Genomic DNA, 20,979 nt, shown 5'->3' with positions numbered 1-20,979 from the left:
CAACTTATATAATATTTGCAGGGAAGAAATCCAGCCTAATGATGTTCTAATTATTCTTTCTCTAAGTAACCTATAAAAGGGATTTTCATTCCTTTGTCAAATACCCACATTTCAAAAACAAAAGGCAAAGAAAGACCTGAATTATTTCTATGACAGCTCCATTTTTTTCCTGAACATCCAAATTGTACAGGGTAAGTGAATTACTTTGAGGAGGAAAGGAATCTAGAACATTTGAAAAAACTGGAGTCAATGCCCCTGTCATTAAATGATTCAAAAAATGTGTTGTCAGCCCTGGTCAGTATGGCTCAGTTGGTTGGAGCACCATTCTGTAAGTGAAAGGCTGAGGGTTGGATTCCCTGTCAGGGCACATACCTAGGTCGTGGGTTCAGTTCCCAGTCAGGGAGCATATGAGAGGCAACCAATCGATGTATCTCTCTTGCACTGATGCTTCTCTCTCCCTTCCTCTCTAAAAAAAGGCAATGGAAAAAGATTTCCTTGGGTGAGGATTTTAAAAAAAAGGTTTTGTCAGCACCAAAGCAAGAGAGACGTTCTGGTGGCAGTGGAGGGTAAGAAATTTAAAACGGTAGTAAGGTTTAGAAGGACTACACCACCAAAATGTAAGAGCACCCGCAGATATGTAAAGAGAACAAGACCCCAGACGGTCTGCCCTCTGTATGGTTCAACATTCCCAGTGTGGAATTACACCGGAACACTGAACTGTCCCTCTCAACTTCTGCCTAACTGGAATACTGAAGAAAAACTCAGTGATGATCCAACCTGTGTGTCTACGAGGCCAAACATCTGGATGGCAATTTCAAAATTCTATAAATAAATCTAGATATTACTAAATATCCAAATATCTCAGTGTTTCAGCCAAGACCTTAGTTCTTCATTTCATTTTCATTCTTCCAATGACACTGGAAGCCTACCGTGCCTTTGTCCCATACTCTTCTTCTTTATGTTCTCTGTGGTGTCAAGCAGATTATTTTATACTTGTGGGCACAAAATACGGTACGCAATAACTTCTGGGAGGGTATTACACAAAGGGGATCGAAAGTAAGGGAACTTGACTTGTCATTTTCCAAGGAAAACTAGTTTGAGGAGGCACCCACCACTGCCAACAAACTTCCGACCTGCTCTGCTTACTTCTTTGGAGCAGACGAGTAAGACTCACGGGCCGAAGAGCCCTGCGGTCATCCCTTCTTTCCAGTAACCAAATGCCAGCCCTGTGCCAGGGCCGTGTGGGGCACCTGGGCAGGGCCTTTATTGCTGAGAGGCACATAGTTTATAACCTGAAAAACAAAAGGGCACTTGCTCTTTTTAATGGCTTCTTCACTGATCAATTCAAGTATCAAGCCTTAGTCCCCATCTTACTTAGCAGCATTTGACACAGATGTGCAATTCTGTGTCCTTAAAACAATTTGCATGTGGCCTCCAAAACACCAAACTCTACCAGGTTTTCCTCTTTACTTGACCAGCCATTCCTTCTTGGGCGTTTTTGCTGGCTCCTCCTCATCTTCCAAAGCTCTTATTAAGAGCATCCTTGGTTCAATCCATGGACCACTGCTCTCCTCCATCCATCCTCACTAACTTGTTCGTTTCATCCAATCTTACCCCTAAATACCATTCTGTATGTTGATGGCTCCATGCCTTTATACCTCCAGCTAGTCCTCCCCGCTGAACTCCACTGTTAGTCTAACTACTATTGAGATCTCCACTTGGGTAACTGACTGGCATCCCATTTAACACTGAACTCTTTATTTTCCTCCCTAAGCCTGCTCCACTCACAGTCTCCCCCGTTCTTCTGAATAGCAGATCCATCCTGCCAGTTGCTTAGGCCACACATAAATCCTGAGTACTGTGTGACTTGACTTTTTCTCTCATGTCACATTTCAATCCATCAGGAAATGACATTGGCCCATCTTCAAAATATATGCAAACTGACTACTTCTCTCACTTCCACTGCTGTCAGATGGTCTGGGCTGCCTTCGCCTCTTGCCTCGATGACTGCAATGGCCTTGTAAGTCATCCACTGCCTCCGTGTTCGCCATCTACAGTACCTTCTTGGTTCACTGGCCAGACAATCTGCCAGGTGAAAATCAGGTCCAAAGGCACCAATTTCACTCTGCATAACAGCACAAGGTCCTTAGAGCGCTCTGAAGACCCTTCACGATCTGAGTCCCAGGGCTTCTCTGACTCGCTTGCGACCACTCTGCCCTGTGCTCACTCTGCCCCAGTCACAATGGACTCTCTTTGTCCCTCAAGTGAACCAGGAATACTCCTCCCTCAGGCTCTTTTCAGAGGCCATACCCTCTACCTTCAATGCTCTCCCAGATGTTTGTCTTTCACCTCCTTCAGGTCTTTCATCCAAGCGGGCGAATCCTGACCGCCATATACAAAACTGTGGACTCACCCTCCCCTACCCACCCACTGCCCCTCCACTCTTAGTTTTCCTGACTCATTTCCTCCAGAGCCCTTTCTCACCTTCTACCATGATACATAATTTATTTACGTACTTATTGGTTATCATCTATCTCCCATAAATGTAAGATCCATGAAGGCAGCATGTTTAGTTTTGTTCACTGCTGTTGATGCTTAATCGATATTTATTATTAGCCTGAATAGAAGAAAATTATTTTGGTTCATCTGATAATACATTTATATTAGATAAGGGGCTAGCCAATTCTGCAAATTCAATTCAGAAAGTATTTAGGGTATAAGGTCTGCATTAAAAAAAAAAAAGAAGGCAAACTCCACTCATTGAAGGATGCAACAGAGAGGAAGCTGTCATCTCTGCCAGCAAAAGGTCAGCAGTCTACGCAGGGTACAGCCAGCACGGAGCTACCCATAACACAGTGCTGCCGTGGTCGACCACAAAGCCAAAGCAAACCAAAGTCCTACAACATGGGCTCTCTATCCTTGCTGTAACTTATAGTTAGCAAGGAAGCTATTTTTTAAAAAAGAAAGAAAATAAGCTTTAAAAAATAATTACATGCTCTCTCCCCCTCTCCCCGAATCCCGATTAAATTAGTCTGGGGGTTGTATTCAAGGATTAAGATTCTCAAGTGAAAATTTAAGGAAACAATCCTGACTAAAGAAAGAAAAGGCTCTATTTAAGAAACTTCACAAAGATAGAGCAAGGCATTCTAGGCTGTGGCAGAGAATCAGCAAAGACAGAAAGGCAAGGCAGAGCAAACTACATGGGAATCCTCTGTGGCTGAAATCTATAAAGGGATGCAGATGGGAGGAGCAGCTGGTGACAGACCCCGAATGGCATGCTAAAGAACGCGGGTTTATTTTCGAAGAGTACCATCCATTACTACAAGTGGGTTTGGATTATCCATTTTACCATGATCAGACAGTGTTAAGGATGAATTTGGGTGAAATGTGATATAAAAAAGAAAAAAGGGAAGAGAAACTCAACTTAGCCTGTTCTCTTCAGCAATTCGAATATGTTTGAATTGTTTTTTAATCCTCACCTGAGGACGTGCTTACTGATTTTAGAGAGAGGAGGAGGGAGGGAGAGAAAGGCAGAAAAAACATCAATGCAAGAGAGAAACATCAATCGGTACCTCTTCAAACCCACAACCCAGGCACGTTCCCTGACCAGGAATCAAACCTGAGACCTTTCGGTTTATGAGAAGATGCTTCAACCAACTGAGCCACTCAGCCAGGGCAGACAATGGCCCACTTTTAAACCACCTGAAACTATGTGTAAAATTAAGCTCCTGGGATGTTCAAATCTTACTTTCCAAACATAGGCTGAAATATAATTTTTCCCAAAATTAATTGTTTCTTTGTAAATGCTTCTTAATTATGTAGTGAAACTTTGTGAAAGTTAATAACATTTCAAATGAGAAGCGGCATAAATGGCATATTTTTGTTACTGAGTTTTTAAATCAAAAGTTGGGACATTTTACAAATGTAATCAGCACAAAGGTAGATTCATGTAGCATCATGGGGAAATAATGAATCACTTTAAAATTCAAAATGCAAGTAAATATTTAGTAACCACTTACATATTTTAAATTCATTGAGTAGTTTGAACAGAGAGAGAAGTAACATAAACCTAACCACACACTAAAATACCAAACAAGAATAATTTGAAAAATGATTAGAATTTTGAAAAATGCTAAATGCAAAAATGCGAACACCATTGCTTTTTCTTTGGCTTAAGTACTATGAGTTTTCATTCATTTTGCCGTGAAGATAGAATAAAATTAGAGAGCTCTAATAACCAAACTAGGACTCAAAAAAAAAAAGAGAGTTCAGGTAAATCATTCCAAATTTATGCCTACGACATCTCAGTCTTAACAGCTGCAAGATTAATATTACTATTTTGCATGTATAAGCTCCTGTCTCCCCAGAGCCCACATGAGTTAACACCAGCCTTAGTGTGTTAGAAATCCCAACAGTGTAAATCTTTTTTTATAACAAGCAACTTTGTAATTTGAAAATTTAAAATAATTGAACTCTTCCACCTGAAGGTGTAACAACTTAATCTTCTTTTCTGTCGTCCACCCAAAGCATTTATCCACATTCTCCCAACTTATTCTCACTACACTTCATAAGAGAAGAGTAAAAAAATCATCAGTTTATACATGAAAAATAAATAAATGAATAGACCAAGCTCAAGTAAACTGTTTGCCCAAGGTTACATTCCAAGCAAGCTGCAGAGTTAGTATTCAAACCTCGGCTTTCTTCCTGAATCCAGTACTTTTTCTCCCCATAGAGTACACAGATACATATTTTTTATCTGATAAAGATGGCACGTTTAGCTATTCTGAGAAAATCCCAATTTCAGAGATATTAAAATATACACCTTAGAATGAATAGAAATCAGTATAACTTTTTATCTGCATGGGGATTTTTACCAAAGCACTCAAAGGTATGGAAAAATACAAAAGAAAAAAAAGTCAATAGAAACAAAAAACATTTAGAAGTCAGAGTGAAAATGAAAAAGAACAAACAACTGAAACTTTTAATATTGCATTTCTAGTTTTAAGAGCATATTTTAACTTATTTTCTGTTCCTTATGTTAATTAAAACCATATATATAACCTACATAGTCTTAACTGCATGGTACCTCAGTAGTGCAATTCCTAAAAGCCTTTTCTCTGCTTAAGAAACACAAGGAGAGATGCTATAAATCTTCACAATTTTATAGATATTGTAATATACATCATTTATGTTGTATTCCCTAAAATTTCTCACAAATCACTAAGTACAATTTTAAGAAGTTGTTTTCACTATTTCTCAAAATATTTTCAATCAAAATTACTTTTAAAATAACAATAAAAATAAAATAAGCCATTTTCCCAAAGTAGTTTTAATTTGTATTTCTATCCAAAACTGTAAAAAAAAAGAGCCATGTTATTTCCACATTTTCCCGACTCAATCATACCTTCACTCCCCCAATTTCTCTAGCCCACGAGACCGACCCCAGATGTTACGTCACCCTGAGGCAGTCCCTCTCCTACACAGCACTGAATTCTCCCACTCCACGAATCTCAACTACATCCTGTCTTCACAGGAGAGGTATTGCCTATGGATTGACATTTGTTTATTCTTTCCCACACTTCTCAGCTAACTGCACCCAGTAGCACATGTTTATTGACTCAGTAAAGCTCTCGAGATTGTATGTAGGAAATACAGTAAATAAAAAGGAGGCTCAATAAAAGCATGTTGTTTTCAAAGCCCAGTTTGGTTCATTGTTGTATTCCTAGACTGAGAACAGTCTTTAGCACATAGTAGGAACTCAAGAAGAAACATTCAGTTTCTTTAAATGTGGGACGTTCTGATGCAAATCATTATCTTTCTTACGACACCTTGAAGGTGCACAATGAAGATTAGCTTCTCCCCCTCTTCCCATACTTATAAACTGTATTCGTTACATTTAAAGTTGCTCAGTACTAAGGATCCTATTCATTAAAGCAACCAAACCATAACAACAACAAAAATCAATTGCACCTTTGTCTAGTGATCAAATGCCCATGACAAGTTTGGGGAACGTTCCTTCCAACCTGTTTTAGTGACATGATTTCTGGACTGATCAGAATGTCTGCTCTAATCTCAGGCTTATTAGCAGACTGCCTGAGTACATGGACAGCTCGGCTGGTGGAGTCAGAGTCCTAAGTTCCTCAAGAAAACGCTTCCACACCAGTGATGACACGGCAGGCCGTGGCCTTTAACCCTGCCACTTCATATGCAATTCTGGTTTTACTAAACACTTTTAGAAATGACTTCAGTCCCAATCCTGCAATTTTGAGCATAATTTTGAAGCACTGACTCAGGTGGGATCAGAACCTACCAAGGGTTCTCCTATTCTTGCCTTAAAACGAAACGTCTCCCAAGCCTTCACCCTCACTCTGCCCCAACCACCTGGCATCTCCCATCTTCAAATATTGAGGGAGAGACCAGAAAAAACGCAGAATCGAAATAATAGCCGTGGCACGTTTTCAGCATCTATTTAAGACCCGGTCCAACTTTTACCTTTTGTTCATCTCTAACTTAAACTGCTGAAATTATTTTAGCTTGTTCACAATGTATAAGAGGTAGACACTAATTCATTTAAAGAAATATCCTTTTGTCTACAAAGTCTAGGATTTAAAAGAGCCAACCATTTTTATAGTCCTATGGATTCCCAATTAATTTTTACTGCATAGCCATTAAATCAATAGAATACACTTTGAAGGTCAATAATTTAAAACAGATATAAAGTCTTAATATGTTATGTTAGAGTCACCTTGCTTTCTTTTATTTATTTAATTATTTATTTATTTTAATATTTTTTAAAGTTTTTTATTGTTGTTCAAGTACAGTTGTAAATACGACTAGAAAGGATATGATTTAAAAACAAGAGAATTAGATTTAAAAAGAACTTACCTCTTTAAAAATATACATATGACACATAAATCTATACAGACACCTCAGTCAAGTAACTATGGAAAGCAGACCTGCCACTGTGGGTAAACGGGCACTATAAGGTTAAGTATCTGTGAACAGGTGACTAAATCACTGAGGGATGGCAAAGGTCAGGGCACAAAATGATCAATCTGAAGTTCTAAGCAGACCACCCATGCTAGTAAAAGAAAACACCTGGAGTATTGGTCAGCATTTACTTAATAAATAATCAATGTGATAAGCATGCTTCAGGTAAGACAAAGGTGGATTTTAATCTGAAACTTGTCATGGATCTCCAATGACAAGCAGCTGTATCACAAGATATCCAGAATTCTTTTCTACAAGTCTACCATTGGTGACCATGTTGATTAGATTCCTAACTACCCAGAAAAGCATACTTTATCACAGCTTCTCTCTTGCCTCAAAGCTTTCCTGTTCACGCACAAAGAACCAGCAATGGTAAACTGACCCAGCCTCCCTGTCTTGTTGGTGACCACAAGGCAGCCTCCCCATTCCAAAGATGTAACCTAAGCTTGCACAGATGGCCCAGCTGACTGCTATTGCAAGGGAGCTGGGTTTGTTTTCCGGGTGGGTACTACAAAGCGCCAGGTGTATTTACAGAAGGAAGCAAGGCTATATGATGCAGGGACCATGGCAGAAGATGCATATTTTTTTCCACTTGGTAGAGAAGTCTGAGGGAAGATCTGGATTCTACGGCCTGGGTTCTACTCCTGACTTGCCAGCTACCAGCTATGTAAACTTATTAAAGACCCATTTTGGTCTGTTATCTTACGGATTCAAACAATGCCCCTTGCCTGGAATGAATGTCAGGATGACTAATGAAAGTCTTGTATGTCAAGCCTGGGACGTGGTAGGCAATATTTAAAGGCAACTTGCTCTCCCATCCTCCTGTTCACCCAGAATTGCGCCTTAAAAATCACATAGAGACTGCAGTGTTAAAACTAAAAGGCACAAGCTGGTTGGCAGGAAAAGAAGTAACTTGGGTGGAGACTTGTGTATTTACTGGAAGATTTCGTTTAAAATGGAGTTAGGATATTGATAAGCGAGGAGACATATGGAAAAAGCATCCAGTATGAGCAAAACTGGACCACCCCCCCCCCCCAAAAGACATCCCTTTATGTAAGCGAGAAACAAACTTCGGAAGCTGCGGATATCCTGTGAACCTCCTCTGTGGCCTCAATTAAAAAAAAACAGGAGCACGTAGAGCTAACCTAGATGCACAGGGTCCACATGCCACCTTGTCAGTTTCAGATTACTCTATTTTGAAAAATTGTCCTCAAATCCGAGGCGGCTGTCCAGCCTTCTCACCCGCCCCAGATGAATTTGGTAGCCAGGAGCGAGTACTAGAGGGGCAGCAAGAGAAAAGTGGGAAGGTCTGGTCAAATAACTGAAAGACAAGGCAGTGGGTGAGGGGGCGGGGTAGAGCAATGTGGCAGAGACCAGGCTAGCGAGCCAGGAAGACAGAGGCTTCACAATAAGGGAAAGGAAGAGACTGCGACAAGCGCCCGCTCCTGGTCGTCGTCTAGGGCTGATGGCGAGGCCTGGGGCGCGCAAAGCGTGGGAAGACGGCAAGGGGGAGCGGGATGAAGAGAGTCGCTGTCCAAGCAGGCAAGCCAAGAAGCACCGGACCGAGCAGGTGCAAAGCCCCCAGACCCGGAACGAGCTTGGGATACTCACAGTGTAGAGCAGGTTGAGCGCGCAAAGGCAGTTCTTGGAACACGCGAAGCCCCCACAAACCATCTTGAAGCCTGTGGTTCCCGGCACTGCAGGTAAATCTGGCTCTGGAGGACGCTCCCGCACAGCCTCTTTGTCTTTGCCTCCGGGGCCTGGCGGAGCCCAAGCAGCAGCGCGGACACCAGTGGAGGGGCCCCGGGCTGGGGTAACTGTGCGCGGCGCGCCCCCGGCGACTCGGACTCGCTCGAGAACCTGCGATCGCCGCAGCTGGAGCCCGAGCCCCGCCCAGCACCCCTGCCTCGCCCCGCCTGCTGATTGGCTGCCAGCAAGGAACAAAGGTAGAAATATGCAAATAAATGCGCTCAGCCAGTCGGGATCCGGGAGGGGCGGGGCAGCCCTAGGGCAAGAGGGAGGAAGCCGCGGGCCGGAGCGTGTGACCCGGTCTCGCAGTGGTTTTCCAGGAAGCAGGTGAGGAGAAGAGGGCGGGGTGCGATGGAGATCCGCGCTGGCAGGGAGAAAACAGGACAGCACCTCGCCGTTCTCGGCCCCGGCAGATGACGTGGCACCATTTTGAATGAGATCTTAAAATAAAGCACCAATCCTTGTTTGAATTAGTAAAGGAAGGAAGGAAGACATAAATGAATCAATGAGTGAATGAATGTCGAAGATTGAAAAGAGCGAGTGAAGTGCAGAAAAAGGAAAGGAAGGTAATTAATGAAACAAGAAAAGGAGAGTATGAAATCTCTGCTTCTCTCAGAAAATAGGAAAGGTAGTTGTGACTCTTGCCAGGCAAGATTTATCCTACAGGGGTTTGCAAAATATTAATAAACTTATGAATGACTGCATGCAAAAGAAAATCAAGAGGTTATTTTTGTCTTCAAATCCTGAATGGCAATTTTTTTCACCAGTAACTGAAAATTCTGTAAATGACACTCTTCACCTCAGCCAATAAATTATCACTTTATTGTCTAGTGTAGAAATGCATCTAGTATCCTCAGATTCCTGACGTATAAAGTGAGTTACTAAAATAATGTCAAGCTTTGCACAGTACCTGGCACAAGGTAAGTGCTCAAATAATGAAGTCTAGTATTAGTAGATCTAACAGTTTTGAATACCTACAATGTTCCAGGCACTAAAATAAACCAGTCTAAGAATTTATGTTGAGTAAAATATATGATAGCAAGTGCTAAATATATGTTAAGTAATAATATAGCAGCTGATTAGAATAATTCATCTCCTTGGAATTCTCTGCTCTCCTTGGAATTCTCTGCTCTCTCTTCTTCTTACCTCTCCAAATCCCACCGCATCAAGAAGGCCCTGTTGATTCTTTAGCTTTTGTGTTCCGCATTAACCTTTTGTATACACCAAGAAGTATTCCAAAAATCTATCTGGGAAATGACCCTCTATCTCAAATAGTACTGTGGTGCTTTGATTTCCATTTTAAAAGCCAAAGGCTTACTGAAGGACTAAGGGGGAGATCTCTTCTTCCTCTTCCCATTTCAGGAGGTCACCAACATTGCTACCACTTCAACATATTCAACCAACTATGGCAACTTCCTTTCTGCCTTCTTCATAATACTCTTAACCATCTCCCTGTGGGTTTAATCTCTTTTTCTCTCAGAGAAATGTCACCTATCAGTCAGGGATCCAGCAGAAAGGAGATGGTCAGCAAATAGCATGATCGAGAAGAGTCTAATAAAGGGGCTCTTCAAAAGTATGAACAAGGTTAAAGGAAGCCAACAACAGATGGTTAAGCTGCTCATACCTAGCAAAAGCAGGTACTTATCATTTCCCTTAAGTCTGAGGGGCAACTTAAGGGAGCAGTCACAGAAGCCAGGACCTTTAGTTGATAGGAGTTGGGCCTCTAATAGAGAAAACAAACTACAACAAATTGGTTGGGGAGGCAGTTGCGACAAACAAATGAACAGAGTGAATTTCTCCTTAGGATTGGGATGTAGAATTTTACAAAGGACCATTTAGTTTCTGCGAACAAGGAGCTAGATATACTACAAAATCATAGGTTTTTTAAAAAAACCTATCAGAGAACTAATGCCCCGAAGACATCTAAAGTAACTAAAACCTGGGAAGTAGTGAGACATTCTTAGGAAGAGAAAGCCCGCAGTTGTTTCATCTCTTGGGGATTAGCTATAGGAGGAAGACTGCCAGAGAAAGAGATAAAAAGAAACTAGTTGACCATTTAACCATCTTTTAATGCCCAAATGTAAACTAATGTGACAGTTTATAATCCAAGTGTTACCAGTCTGATGTTTCAAAAGGCTAAAACTTAAAATGTCAGAGTGTGGAGTAAGGAAAGTTTTATTGATCAAGAAGGCCCTAACTGAGAAGGTAGAAGGAGGCCCTGGTAGTACCTCAAATCCCTCTTAAGAAAGTACAGAGTTTAGGCTTCTTTTATGTCAAAGGAATGGGAGATGGGAGAGGCAAGAGGTGATTGACCATCACAGATATCTGGGGGCCAAGCAAGAATCCTGGGAATATTGTGTTAGATGGTGTGAGTTGGGTCAGGAAATCTTTGCAAATCTTTGATAAACTTTCCTATCTCCACAAGCTGCAGACAGAATTCCTTTAATGATAAGTGAGTCTATATGGAAGACTAAGAAGAAGCAGGATTGAACAATGGAATCAGAGAGACAAAGCATTTTGTTACACAGAGAGCCTCAGCTACAAAGTGAGTCAACAACTACTTGCCAACTCTAACCCATGGGCCTTCACCCAGTATAAGGGTTATAAACCTGAAGGCTCTGATCAGACAAGAGTGTTCCCTCCACAACTGTGTACAGGGCATACAGCCTCTCTCCAAGTACATGACAGTAGCCAAAAGCTGGGTTCAGGGCAGGAAAGATGAGAAAATGCCCTACGAAGCAGCCTGGGACTTTAATCTGGTCTTGACCTAAGGTAGTGGCTGCAAAAGGCTAAGGGAGTTGCTGAAGAGAAAAATTCCTCTACAGCATGCTGTAAGAGCCCTTCAAGGCTGGGGACATACAGCAGGATATGAAGAGATCTCACAGGACAGGACTAAAGCCAAGGACATCAACAGAGATCAAAGACTACTCTCCAATGAACAAGAAGGTAACAATTGGTTTGTAAAGCACAGGTATCTCCCAAGGCTCAAAAAGCTGATGGCTGGGTTACAAAGCACAGAGATTTCTATGCAGACCTCCTTTCTGCAACAGGAAAGTCTTGATAGTGCCCTTAAAATGTTTGAAAACAATGCTGAAATGAAATCCTAACCCAACTCAACTACAGATGGGACTGACTTGGGCACCCACAGTAACAGCCTGACAGAATAAAGGAAGTGTTTATTATTTACTGGGGTAAAAATTCTTTACTTCACTCTCATTTTTTTATACACTATCTGACACACATCCAAAAGCATAAAAGAATTAGAAGATCAAGAAAGAAATACAGTCAAAAGAAAAAATGGACAATAGAAGCAGACCCAGAGATGACCCAAATGTTAGTATTATCAGACAGGTTCTGAAAACTCAACATGATCAATGTGTTAAAGAACTTCATGTAAAACACACAAACGCAGGAGAACTTCAGCAGGAAGATTAGAATTATTGGAAACAATGAAAATGAAATGAGAAATACAATCAGAATAAAATGTGATTTCAACAGTCTGGATGCAACAGAAAATAAATTAAACTTTACAATAGGTCAATAGAAATTACTCAAACTAAAACACAAAGGAAAAAAATAATGAGAAGTGGATAAGAGCATCTGATATCTGTGGGACACAATCAAGTAATGTGTGTGCTTGGAGGTCCAAAAGGAGAAGAGAAAGAAAATGGGGCAGAAGGAATATGCAAAGAAATAATAGTAGAGAATCTTCCAAAGTTAGTAGGAAATAAGAATGGAAGAATGGCCACCTCCACTATTCTCTACTGGTCCAAGGACACTCAAGTTGAGGACACAACCCCACCTCTTGATGGGCAGGTTAAGGCCATACTGCAGAAAGCACATAGGATGGGAAATGCTGTATTTTGGGAAAATAAAACCTATTACAGGTAATGTCCTTTTTTCATACTATGTCTCCATATTGCCCCTTTGCTGAAAAAAAATGCCTTTTTTATGTGAGACAAAGAATAGAACATTGGACTGTGGTTCTTCTCAGAGAGTTACATGGACACTAAGCTATGAGATTGTGTATTTTGTTATGTAGAAGAGGAACTTTTATGTCTGTACAATAAATTTGTCTTTGTCCATAAAATCAATATAATGAATCTTTGCAATTTACTTTTCAAAGTAGGTCTTTCAGCAAATAGTTTTCATGGTTTTTAAATAGGAACAAACTAAATCTAATCCGTTGTACATGTATTTCTTACATTTAATTTACACGTAATTCAGGAGATTGCTACACTCATTTCTCCTTCTTCTTTGTTTACAAAAAAAAATTTTTTTTGAGCCAAGGCAAACAGAATTCTTGTGCACTAGTCCAGGTTCTCCGAGAAGTAGAGAGCAAGACCGGATTAGATGTGTGAGAGGTTTGTAGGGAGAAACATCTCCGTGGGACATTAGGGAAGGAACTGCAGGGGGGCTGGGAGAGCTAAAAGAACACAGTCCAGGTCTGACCTCTGTGACGGGGAGTGGGAAGAAGGACAGGAAAGAGGGAGGAAGACAGGGAGGGAGGAAAAAAGGTCTGAGACCGCAGTGCAGTTTTAAGAAAATTTGGCAAGGCCAACAGGGATTCTGAGCCAAAGTCAGGAATAATATCAGAGAGATGTGAATGCCTCTCTGTAATGAGCCCGCTTTAGTATCCCTGCCGCACTCAGTCACTGGCTGGAACCATCAGTACAAATGCCGACACGGATGTTGGCATGCAACGCTGGGGTGGTTTCAATTATGCTCCTCTCAGAAGCTTGGAGAGCTGCATTTTCTTGAAAAATAATTCTAATGACATTTTTCTTTGTGCCCTAAAATTATTTCTCTAGCCCTGTTGCAAAGCATCCTCCAATTTTTCAGTCTTCATCATTTTGTTGGGAAAGGAAACTCTCTAACCTCATCTGAGTGATCCATTTCAAGTTTTGACAATCTTTATTTAAACACTCTTCATGGCTTAGATTTAGCTTGATATTATCCAAATTTTTTTTAATTCTTTTTTTATCATTCGAGTTTAAGTAATTCAGCACCAGGACTTGATTGTGTTCAATAAGTCCTAAGCAAAATTCCTCCTAAGCCCTCATATAGCACTGTTAACTACCCTACCAGAAGACTTTCTAGATGCCTCAGAAATATAAATGTGAAATTAAATAAACATGAAACTGTTCATGCACAATTTTTAGTAACATAAAATATCAGTGATATACCAAATTTTAAATCACTTCAATTGCACTATACCTTGCAATCACTAAACCCCAGTATATTTCCTGAGCCAATACAATATTATTATTAAATAAATTAAATACTATTCTTTTAAATGTTTGTCAGTAGTTTTAACTAAAATTGATCCAGTAAAAATATTTCTAATGATAGATATTTTATTGCAAAAATTTTGTCCATTATTCTGATATTTTTCTGTCTCCTTGGCAAATAAAGGAAAGAACTGTAGTAGCTTTTTTTTTGCATTGACCTGCCATCTTTTGGATTTAGTGAATCATGAAAAGGGAGTTTCTTGGCCAAGAATAAGACAGAGAAGCTGATCAATAGCCACCTCTCTCTTTCCTTCCAACTCTATCTCTTGCTCTATTTTCTGTTATTCTTTTTGATGTCTTGCCAAATTTTAGCAATTAAATGCAATGCATTTTTCCTCAATATAGTAATATTCAGTCTCCCTTTTGCTATGCAGGATGTTTCACTATTTATACCAAAGGTCTTCAGATCATAATTCAATTTCAGAAGATTTCTTTTTTCAGTCACAGATTAAACTTGAAGTTTTTTCTTGCTTTTGCTAGCTTTTTCCCCTTTCCATATAATGCCAACTGAACCAAAGCGTATGCGTATATATACCTATCTTATATAACATGGCACTGAAATCTCAATTCCGAATTCCTGCGAACATTTTTAGCGGTATATCCAGCCCTTACACCACTGTATACAATTCCAAGGCCTAACGGGCAAAACTAGCTTGAAGGCCAGATAAGTCCAACCTGACCACTGATCAGCTGACTTTGATGAGGGGCCACATTAGCTTTAATGACATGATGATCCGCTTACTTTTTGCCTCTTTTTCTAAACACCCAGTCTTCCAATTTTTTTTTATCAACATGTTAACTGTGCATGAATGATATTACACTTTAGAGTGAAGTGACAATAGTTTTAATGTTATATGACACATAGAAACACTTTCTGGAAACCTACCCTATTTTGATTCCAAGTCCTGAATCTTTTCCTTTTGAATATTGTAGATCAATATGTATTGTAATTATTTAGTCCAGTGACTACTTCAGTAAATTCATCTGAAAGCTAATAATACTGTTTTAATGAATCCAAATATATCAGAATAAACAGGAAAAGGAGCAATTAGAGTTAGTCAACTGAGTTTATTTAGGTAAGCTGTCATTATGCTTGAGGAAATGAAAGAAAACCTGGCATTTATCGGGTGACTAAGTGTTCTTAGATTTTATAAAAATTTATTCTTCTGTCTCTTACCTATAAACAGTTTATGAATTCTAAAAGTGAGATTGATAGAGTCTAATGCAGCTCCTAGTGCCCTGGAAATCATCCAAGCTGGAAACAACTCAGATATCCATCACTACTGAAACGGATAACTAAATTATAGTACATTTCACATAATGGAAACCTGTCCAAGAGCCAAATGAACAAAATACAGCTACCTCACAATATGAATGTCTTACAAACACAGAATTGAGTAAAAGAAAAAAGAAATACACAAAGGTAGATTGTACAATTCCATTTACATAAAACTTAAAACATAAAATTTAATGACAGTATTTAGGATGAATGTTAAAGAATACAGCTATGAATGAAAATGATAACCATAAAAGTCAGGATTGTCATGCATTTGGGGACCCGTGTGGAAAGGCTGAGTGGGAGACTCTTGGGGTGTTGATAATGTTCCTGGGTGATTACTTTGTTATTAAACTGATTACTTTGTGATTAAAAAAGTTGAGGGGGGGAATACTTAAAGCCTAAATATGCCTAATCTGAGATTTTACATTATTAAACAGTTACTACAGAAAAAATAACAAAACCACTCATGTGTTTTTAGAACTTACTTTCTTGCAAACAGTTTTTGTTAGAAGAGTAACCATTGATTAGGATATGTGGATAATAAGGTGACCTGTGTCATTTCACTTTAGAAGGCTTTGTATATTCACTGTTACTGCCATAAAGTGCCAACTGTGTCTTCGTGATTTTTTTTTCTTTTTGGTAAAGTCTGCCAGGTACAAGTTAGGGCAAAAAGACAGTTTTTAGAAATAAAAGTGTATCTGAGCTAAGTCATATCCTGTTTACACAAGCGTAAATATACTAGAACACACTGTGTAGCACTTTCCTTAAATAAGAAAGAAGCATGGTCAATATTTTGACTTTATACACTAGTCAGAAGATGTTTTTATTCTTCTCTTTCATGTCACTGATGGCCTCCCAGTGTGCTGAACTCTAGGTTGGAAATGGTTTTTCCTCAGAAGTCTGAAGGGCTTTCTCCATTAAATTTTATCTTGCAGTGTTGCTGCCAAGGCCCAAACATTCTGATTTCAGATGCTTTGTTTATGACAATTTGTAGGTTTTGTTCCTCTTTTTGAAAGCTTTTAGAATGTTCTGTTGACCTCAGTGTTTTGAAATTTTGGAGGAGCGCTTTAAGAAAAGGAACATCAAAGTGCAAGAAACAAAATAAGGTGCAAAAGTAAATATTTATCTGAAATGCATACAGGAAGTGCAACAGATTACACATTTTTTAAATAAATAATAAGTACTACGAACCTCACAAAGTCCTGAAAAAAATCATAAAGGTTTTATTAATTAACTACCTTATACAAGACTATGATACATTTTTCCTACTTTTTTGTCTTCTTACTCTTTGATCTCTTCTCTACATGATAACAATGTTGTAACATCTTCTACAGAGAGAAAAGAAAGGTATTTGTCCTTTCTCTAGCATAGTTAATTGAAATTTATCTTTTACTATCCATACTTTAGATTCTTTTTGTCTGCTTTAAAACTTATATTGATGTCCTGGCTGGTGTGGCTCAGTGGATTGAGTGCTGGCCTGGGAACCAAGGGGTCACTGGTTTGATTCCCAGTCAGGACACATGCCTGAGTAGTGGGCCAGGTCCCTGGTGGGGGGCGGTGGGCAAGAGGCAACTACACATTGATGTTTCTTTCCCTCTTTCCTTCCTCCCTTTCCCTCTGTCTAAAAATAAATAAGTAAAATCTTTAAAAGAAATACTTATACTCACAATTCATTTTGAATGCTATATAAATTTGGGGATACCCCTAATCCATATTATCTATTTCTACATGACACATCATCCCTAAATTCGGCAGCTTAGAACCGTAGCCATTCTGTTATAGCTCAGTTTTATAGGTCAAGAATTTGAGTAGAGTTTGACTGGCCCTTTTTTATTCCTGCTCCATGTGGTGTTGACGGGGTCATTTGATCACATGAGGTGGTGGCCAGGTTGGCCTGGAGGGTTCATCCCCACTGGCTGGAGCTCAGCTGAGACCTGTTCTCTCTCCACACAGACTCAGGGCCACTCCATGTGGTCTCTGTGTGAACTTACCACAGAATGGCTCGGTGCTCTCAGACGCCACGTGGAAGCTGACAGCCTCCTAAAGGCAGGTCTCAGAGCTGGCACAGCAGTCTCAGGCCAGGCCTGATTCAAGGGCAGAAAACAGACTCAATCCCTTGACAGGAATAGCGGCAAAGATTCTGGGGCTGTCTCTATCACATCAGTGATTGTATTTCAGTTACCTATTGCTATGTAATAAACCACCCCCAAAACATAGACGCTTAAAACAACAATTAATTATCATCTCTCCTAGTTCTCTGGGTAGCCTGGACTACTCAGTTTGATCTTTTCTTTTCTTCTCTTCTCTTTTCTTTTTTCCTTCCTTCCTTCTTTTGTGATAAACGCTGAGTGAATTTCTTTTTATTCTTTACAATTTTTAGTGTTTTCCGAGGTTTTATAATATTTAGAATTTAAAAGAAATATTTATTAATTTTAGAAATAGAGAGGGAGAGAGGGAGAGAGGAAGAGAGAGAGAAAGAAACATCGATTTTTTGTTCTGCTCATTTACACATTCATTGGTCACCTCTTGTATGTGGGATTACAAGCCACAACCCTGGTGTGTTGGAACAATGCTCCAGCCAACTGAGTACCCAGCCAGGGTGCCAGTTGGACATTTCTTACTTGAGACTTCCCATTCTGCTGCAGTCAGACTGAGGCTGTTTTAGACTCCAGGATGGCTTCCTTACCGCATGCCTGGACCTTCAGCCCGAATGGTTTTAAAGGTGGGGGATGGTCTCTCTACATAATGAGCTTGAACTTCCTCATAGTATGATGATCTCAGGGTACTTGGACTTCTTACAGGAGGTATTACTTCCCCTAAAGGGCATGTTCTAAGACAACTGGGCAGAACCTGCAAGACTTTTAGCACTTTTTCTCAGTAGTTACCCACATCACATCTACCATATTTTATTGGTCAAAGCCATGTAATATGGCCCACGGAGATTTAAGCAGATGAAAGTACACAGTAAAATGAGTTGAATACCAGAAGGCATTGGTCCTATCTCTGATGTCAGCTGTGATACCCTAATGAATTTCTTTTATACTATATACTCTTCTTTTCAAGTCATTTTATAATATTAAATACCCTTGAGTTGACAACACTTGGTAAATTCTCATTGGAGTGCATGTGAAGTGATACCTGTCGTGTAATTCTGCTTAATATGAGAAAACATCTATTTCAATAAGTTGTGGTTGAGACAGCATTTTCCATTTACAAGTTTACATATCTAATAATTGAAGGAATTTTTCAGACTCCTTCTGACCTTATAAACTATATTCTTTCTCCCCCATATTTTTCTTAGATATTTTATTAATTTATTCTTAGAGAGAGGGGAAAGGAGGGACAGAGAGAGAGGACAATATCGACGTGTAGCTGCGTCTCACATGCCCCCAGCTGGGGACCTGGCCTGCAACCCAGGCATGTGCCTGACTGGGAATCAAACCAGTGACCCTTTGGTCAACAGGCCTGCACTCAACCCACTGAGCCACACCAGCCAGGGCTCCCCCATATTCTCCTAGTGCTGAACTCCTTAAGATAAATATATTAACACAGTGACTTCTGGCACTGCACCTTCGTGTTTTATGGGATGAGTTAACACAGTGGCAGTGTGAATTTTTCTGGAAGCCATTTCTATGTGGCACTAACTAAATTATATATGGAATATATATAGAATAACTAAACTATTTATGGAAGTGACTGCAGGCTACAGAACTGTATCCCACTGAACCCAAACTAAATATATCCCCAACTCAACTTCCCCTAAATAAATCCAAATATGTTGACAGTCTCTATAGGAACAGATGACAGCAGGGAGAAGAGTGACAGAGGGGAAGCTGGGGTAGAGTCAGCTGATTGGGGTTTCAATATTGTAGGTTTGCACACTTTGCAGAAACATTGCCTATTCAAACACATTGCTAGAGTCCCTTCCAAGGCCTTTGAAGAGGCCCATTTATACTCTTGTCTTCCCTCTCTGCCTGCCCTTCACCCCAGTTTTCCCAGTAGTTCAGGATAGCTTTCCTCTGGTTCACTGCTATACCTCCGTAGCTAGCCTTCTTCCCTCAGATTTTGGTCTGCTTCAACCTGTTCTGTATCCTGAAACAAGAGTAATTATTCTAAAACACAAATGTGACCTGCTTGTCATTTTAGCTTAAAATCCTCAATGGCCCTTTGCCATCTGTCAATTTCATGACATGGTTCAAGAGGCTTTGCAAAGCCTGAACATGCCTACCTTTTATCCTAATTTTTTTCATTGAGGTTCAAGAACTCTTTCATCCAATTCCACTGAATCATTTTAATTCCCTGGTATTCTTTTCCCTCAGGGATTTCCCAACTCCTAGGTCTGGATTAGGTGCTGTGTTAGATATGGTAGACCACGCCGTGATACAAGTTTAACCCTACAAATGTTTATTCCTCCCACACACACAACTGAAAGTCACAACAGCTGTCCTCCATGTGGTGACTCGGCCACCCAGGCGGCGGCTTCTCTCTTATAGCATCAGAGAGAGCTTGGAAACACAACCTCAGTGTTAAAGCCTCTGGTCAAGGGGATTCATGCACCTTCTACTCACAGTACCTTGGCCAGAAGGAATGAGATTGCTGGAATGACTGGCAAGCACCATTAACCTGGTCACAATACCCATCTAAGCTACTTCCATCTTCAACCACCCTCTACAAACCCCATCACCAACTTTTTAAAAAAAATTTTAATGACTGCACCAAAAAAGATCGAAAACTGCAGCTTCTGGAAGAACCATTGGTTCTTGCTGGTCTTGTACCTCTCTTTGAATTTGACCTTTGCCTCCTGTGGGGCCTTGCATTTCAGAGCAAGTTTCTGAAAATGTCCTTGTCGATGACAGTTTTGTCCAAGGGGGTAGCCAGAGAGTACCTTGTGGGCACGAGGTGATTGTAGTTATAAACTTCCACAAAAGACTTGATCTTAGACCTCTTTGTGATTTTCTTCTTGCCTGTGGCAGCTGTTACCTTCCTTACAAGGATAGCAGTCAATTCCAGAGTGTGGCTATAGGGGCAGTCCGATGTGCCATCATCAGTGGTCTTCATGATGACCACTTTGCGTCCAGCGCAGCATTGGGCTGAGATTCACACCACCTTCCTGGGTTCATAAACCCACTGGGGCCCAGAGCGGAAAGGAAAGAAAATCACTCCTGCTAACCTTTCACCCCGAGGGACCTCCATCACCATCTTTGTCACACCTTCTGCCCAGGTCTATTCACTTATCTCTCTACCCTTTATATATGTATATACAAATTCTATGAGAGAAAGAAGTATATTAGTAGGGTTTAACATTTTTTTCTTGCCTGGTACCTAGCAAATTCTAGACATTCAGTGAATGTTTGTTAAATGAATAAATAAATGCACAGAAGATTAACGCTATCAAAAGTTTATTAGAAAACTTCTAACCCCAACATTGAATGAATTATAAAACTCATTTACATAAAGTCCTTCCATTGTGTTTATTATACTCCAATGAGATCATATGATTTCCTATGTTATAATTCCATGTTAAAGATCATGAAGTTGAGGGACCACATAAGGAATTTGTTACAGGTCGTACAGCAAAGTTGCTTTATTTTAATTCCAGATCCCATTCTCTGTCTAGGCATGAAAAATTTACTCAGCAGTCCTGAGTTGCCCAAACGCTGCACATTTCAA

The 20,979-nt window shown here is 40.1% G+C and overlaps 1 protein-coding gene across 1 annotated transcript in view; it reads right to left on the bottom strand.

Moving 5' to 3' along the window:
- TSPAN13 (tetraspanin 13) overlaps nt 1–8,879 on the bottom strand; it is a 31,836-nt gene extending 22,957 nt beyond the window's left edge. Inside the window, exon 1 of the mRNA XM_037163884.2 lies at nt 8,602–8,879. Within this exon, the coding sequence (XP_037019779.2) occupies nt 8,602–8,664 (63 nt within the window). The 5' untranslated portion in view covers nt 8,665–8,879. The remainder of the gene's footprint in view (nt 1–8,601) is intronic.
- Nucleotides 8,880–20,979: the final 12,100 nt, after the last annotated feature.

Source organism: Artibeus jamaicensis, unplaced genomic scaffold, assembly GCF_021234435.1.
Source record: "Artibeus jamaicensis isolate MK-2021 breed Jamaican fruit bat unplaced genomic scaffold, CSHL_Jam_final contig_923, whole genome shotgun sequence".
Taxonomy (NCBI): Eukaryota; Metazoa; Chordata; class Mammalia; order Chiroptera; family Phyllostomidae; genus Artibeus; species Artibeus jamaicensis.
Note: the sequence above shows the minus strand (reverse complement) of the source record. Positions and strands in the feature narration are given on the sequence as shown.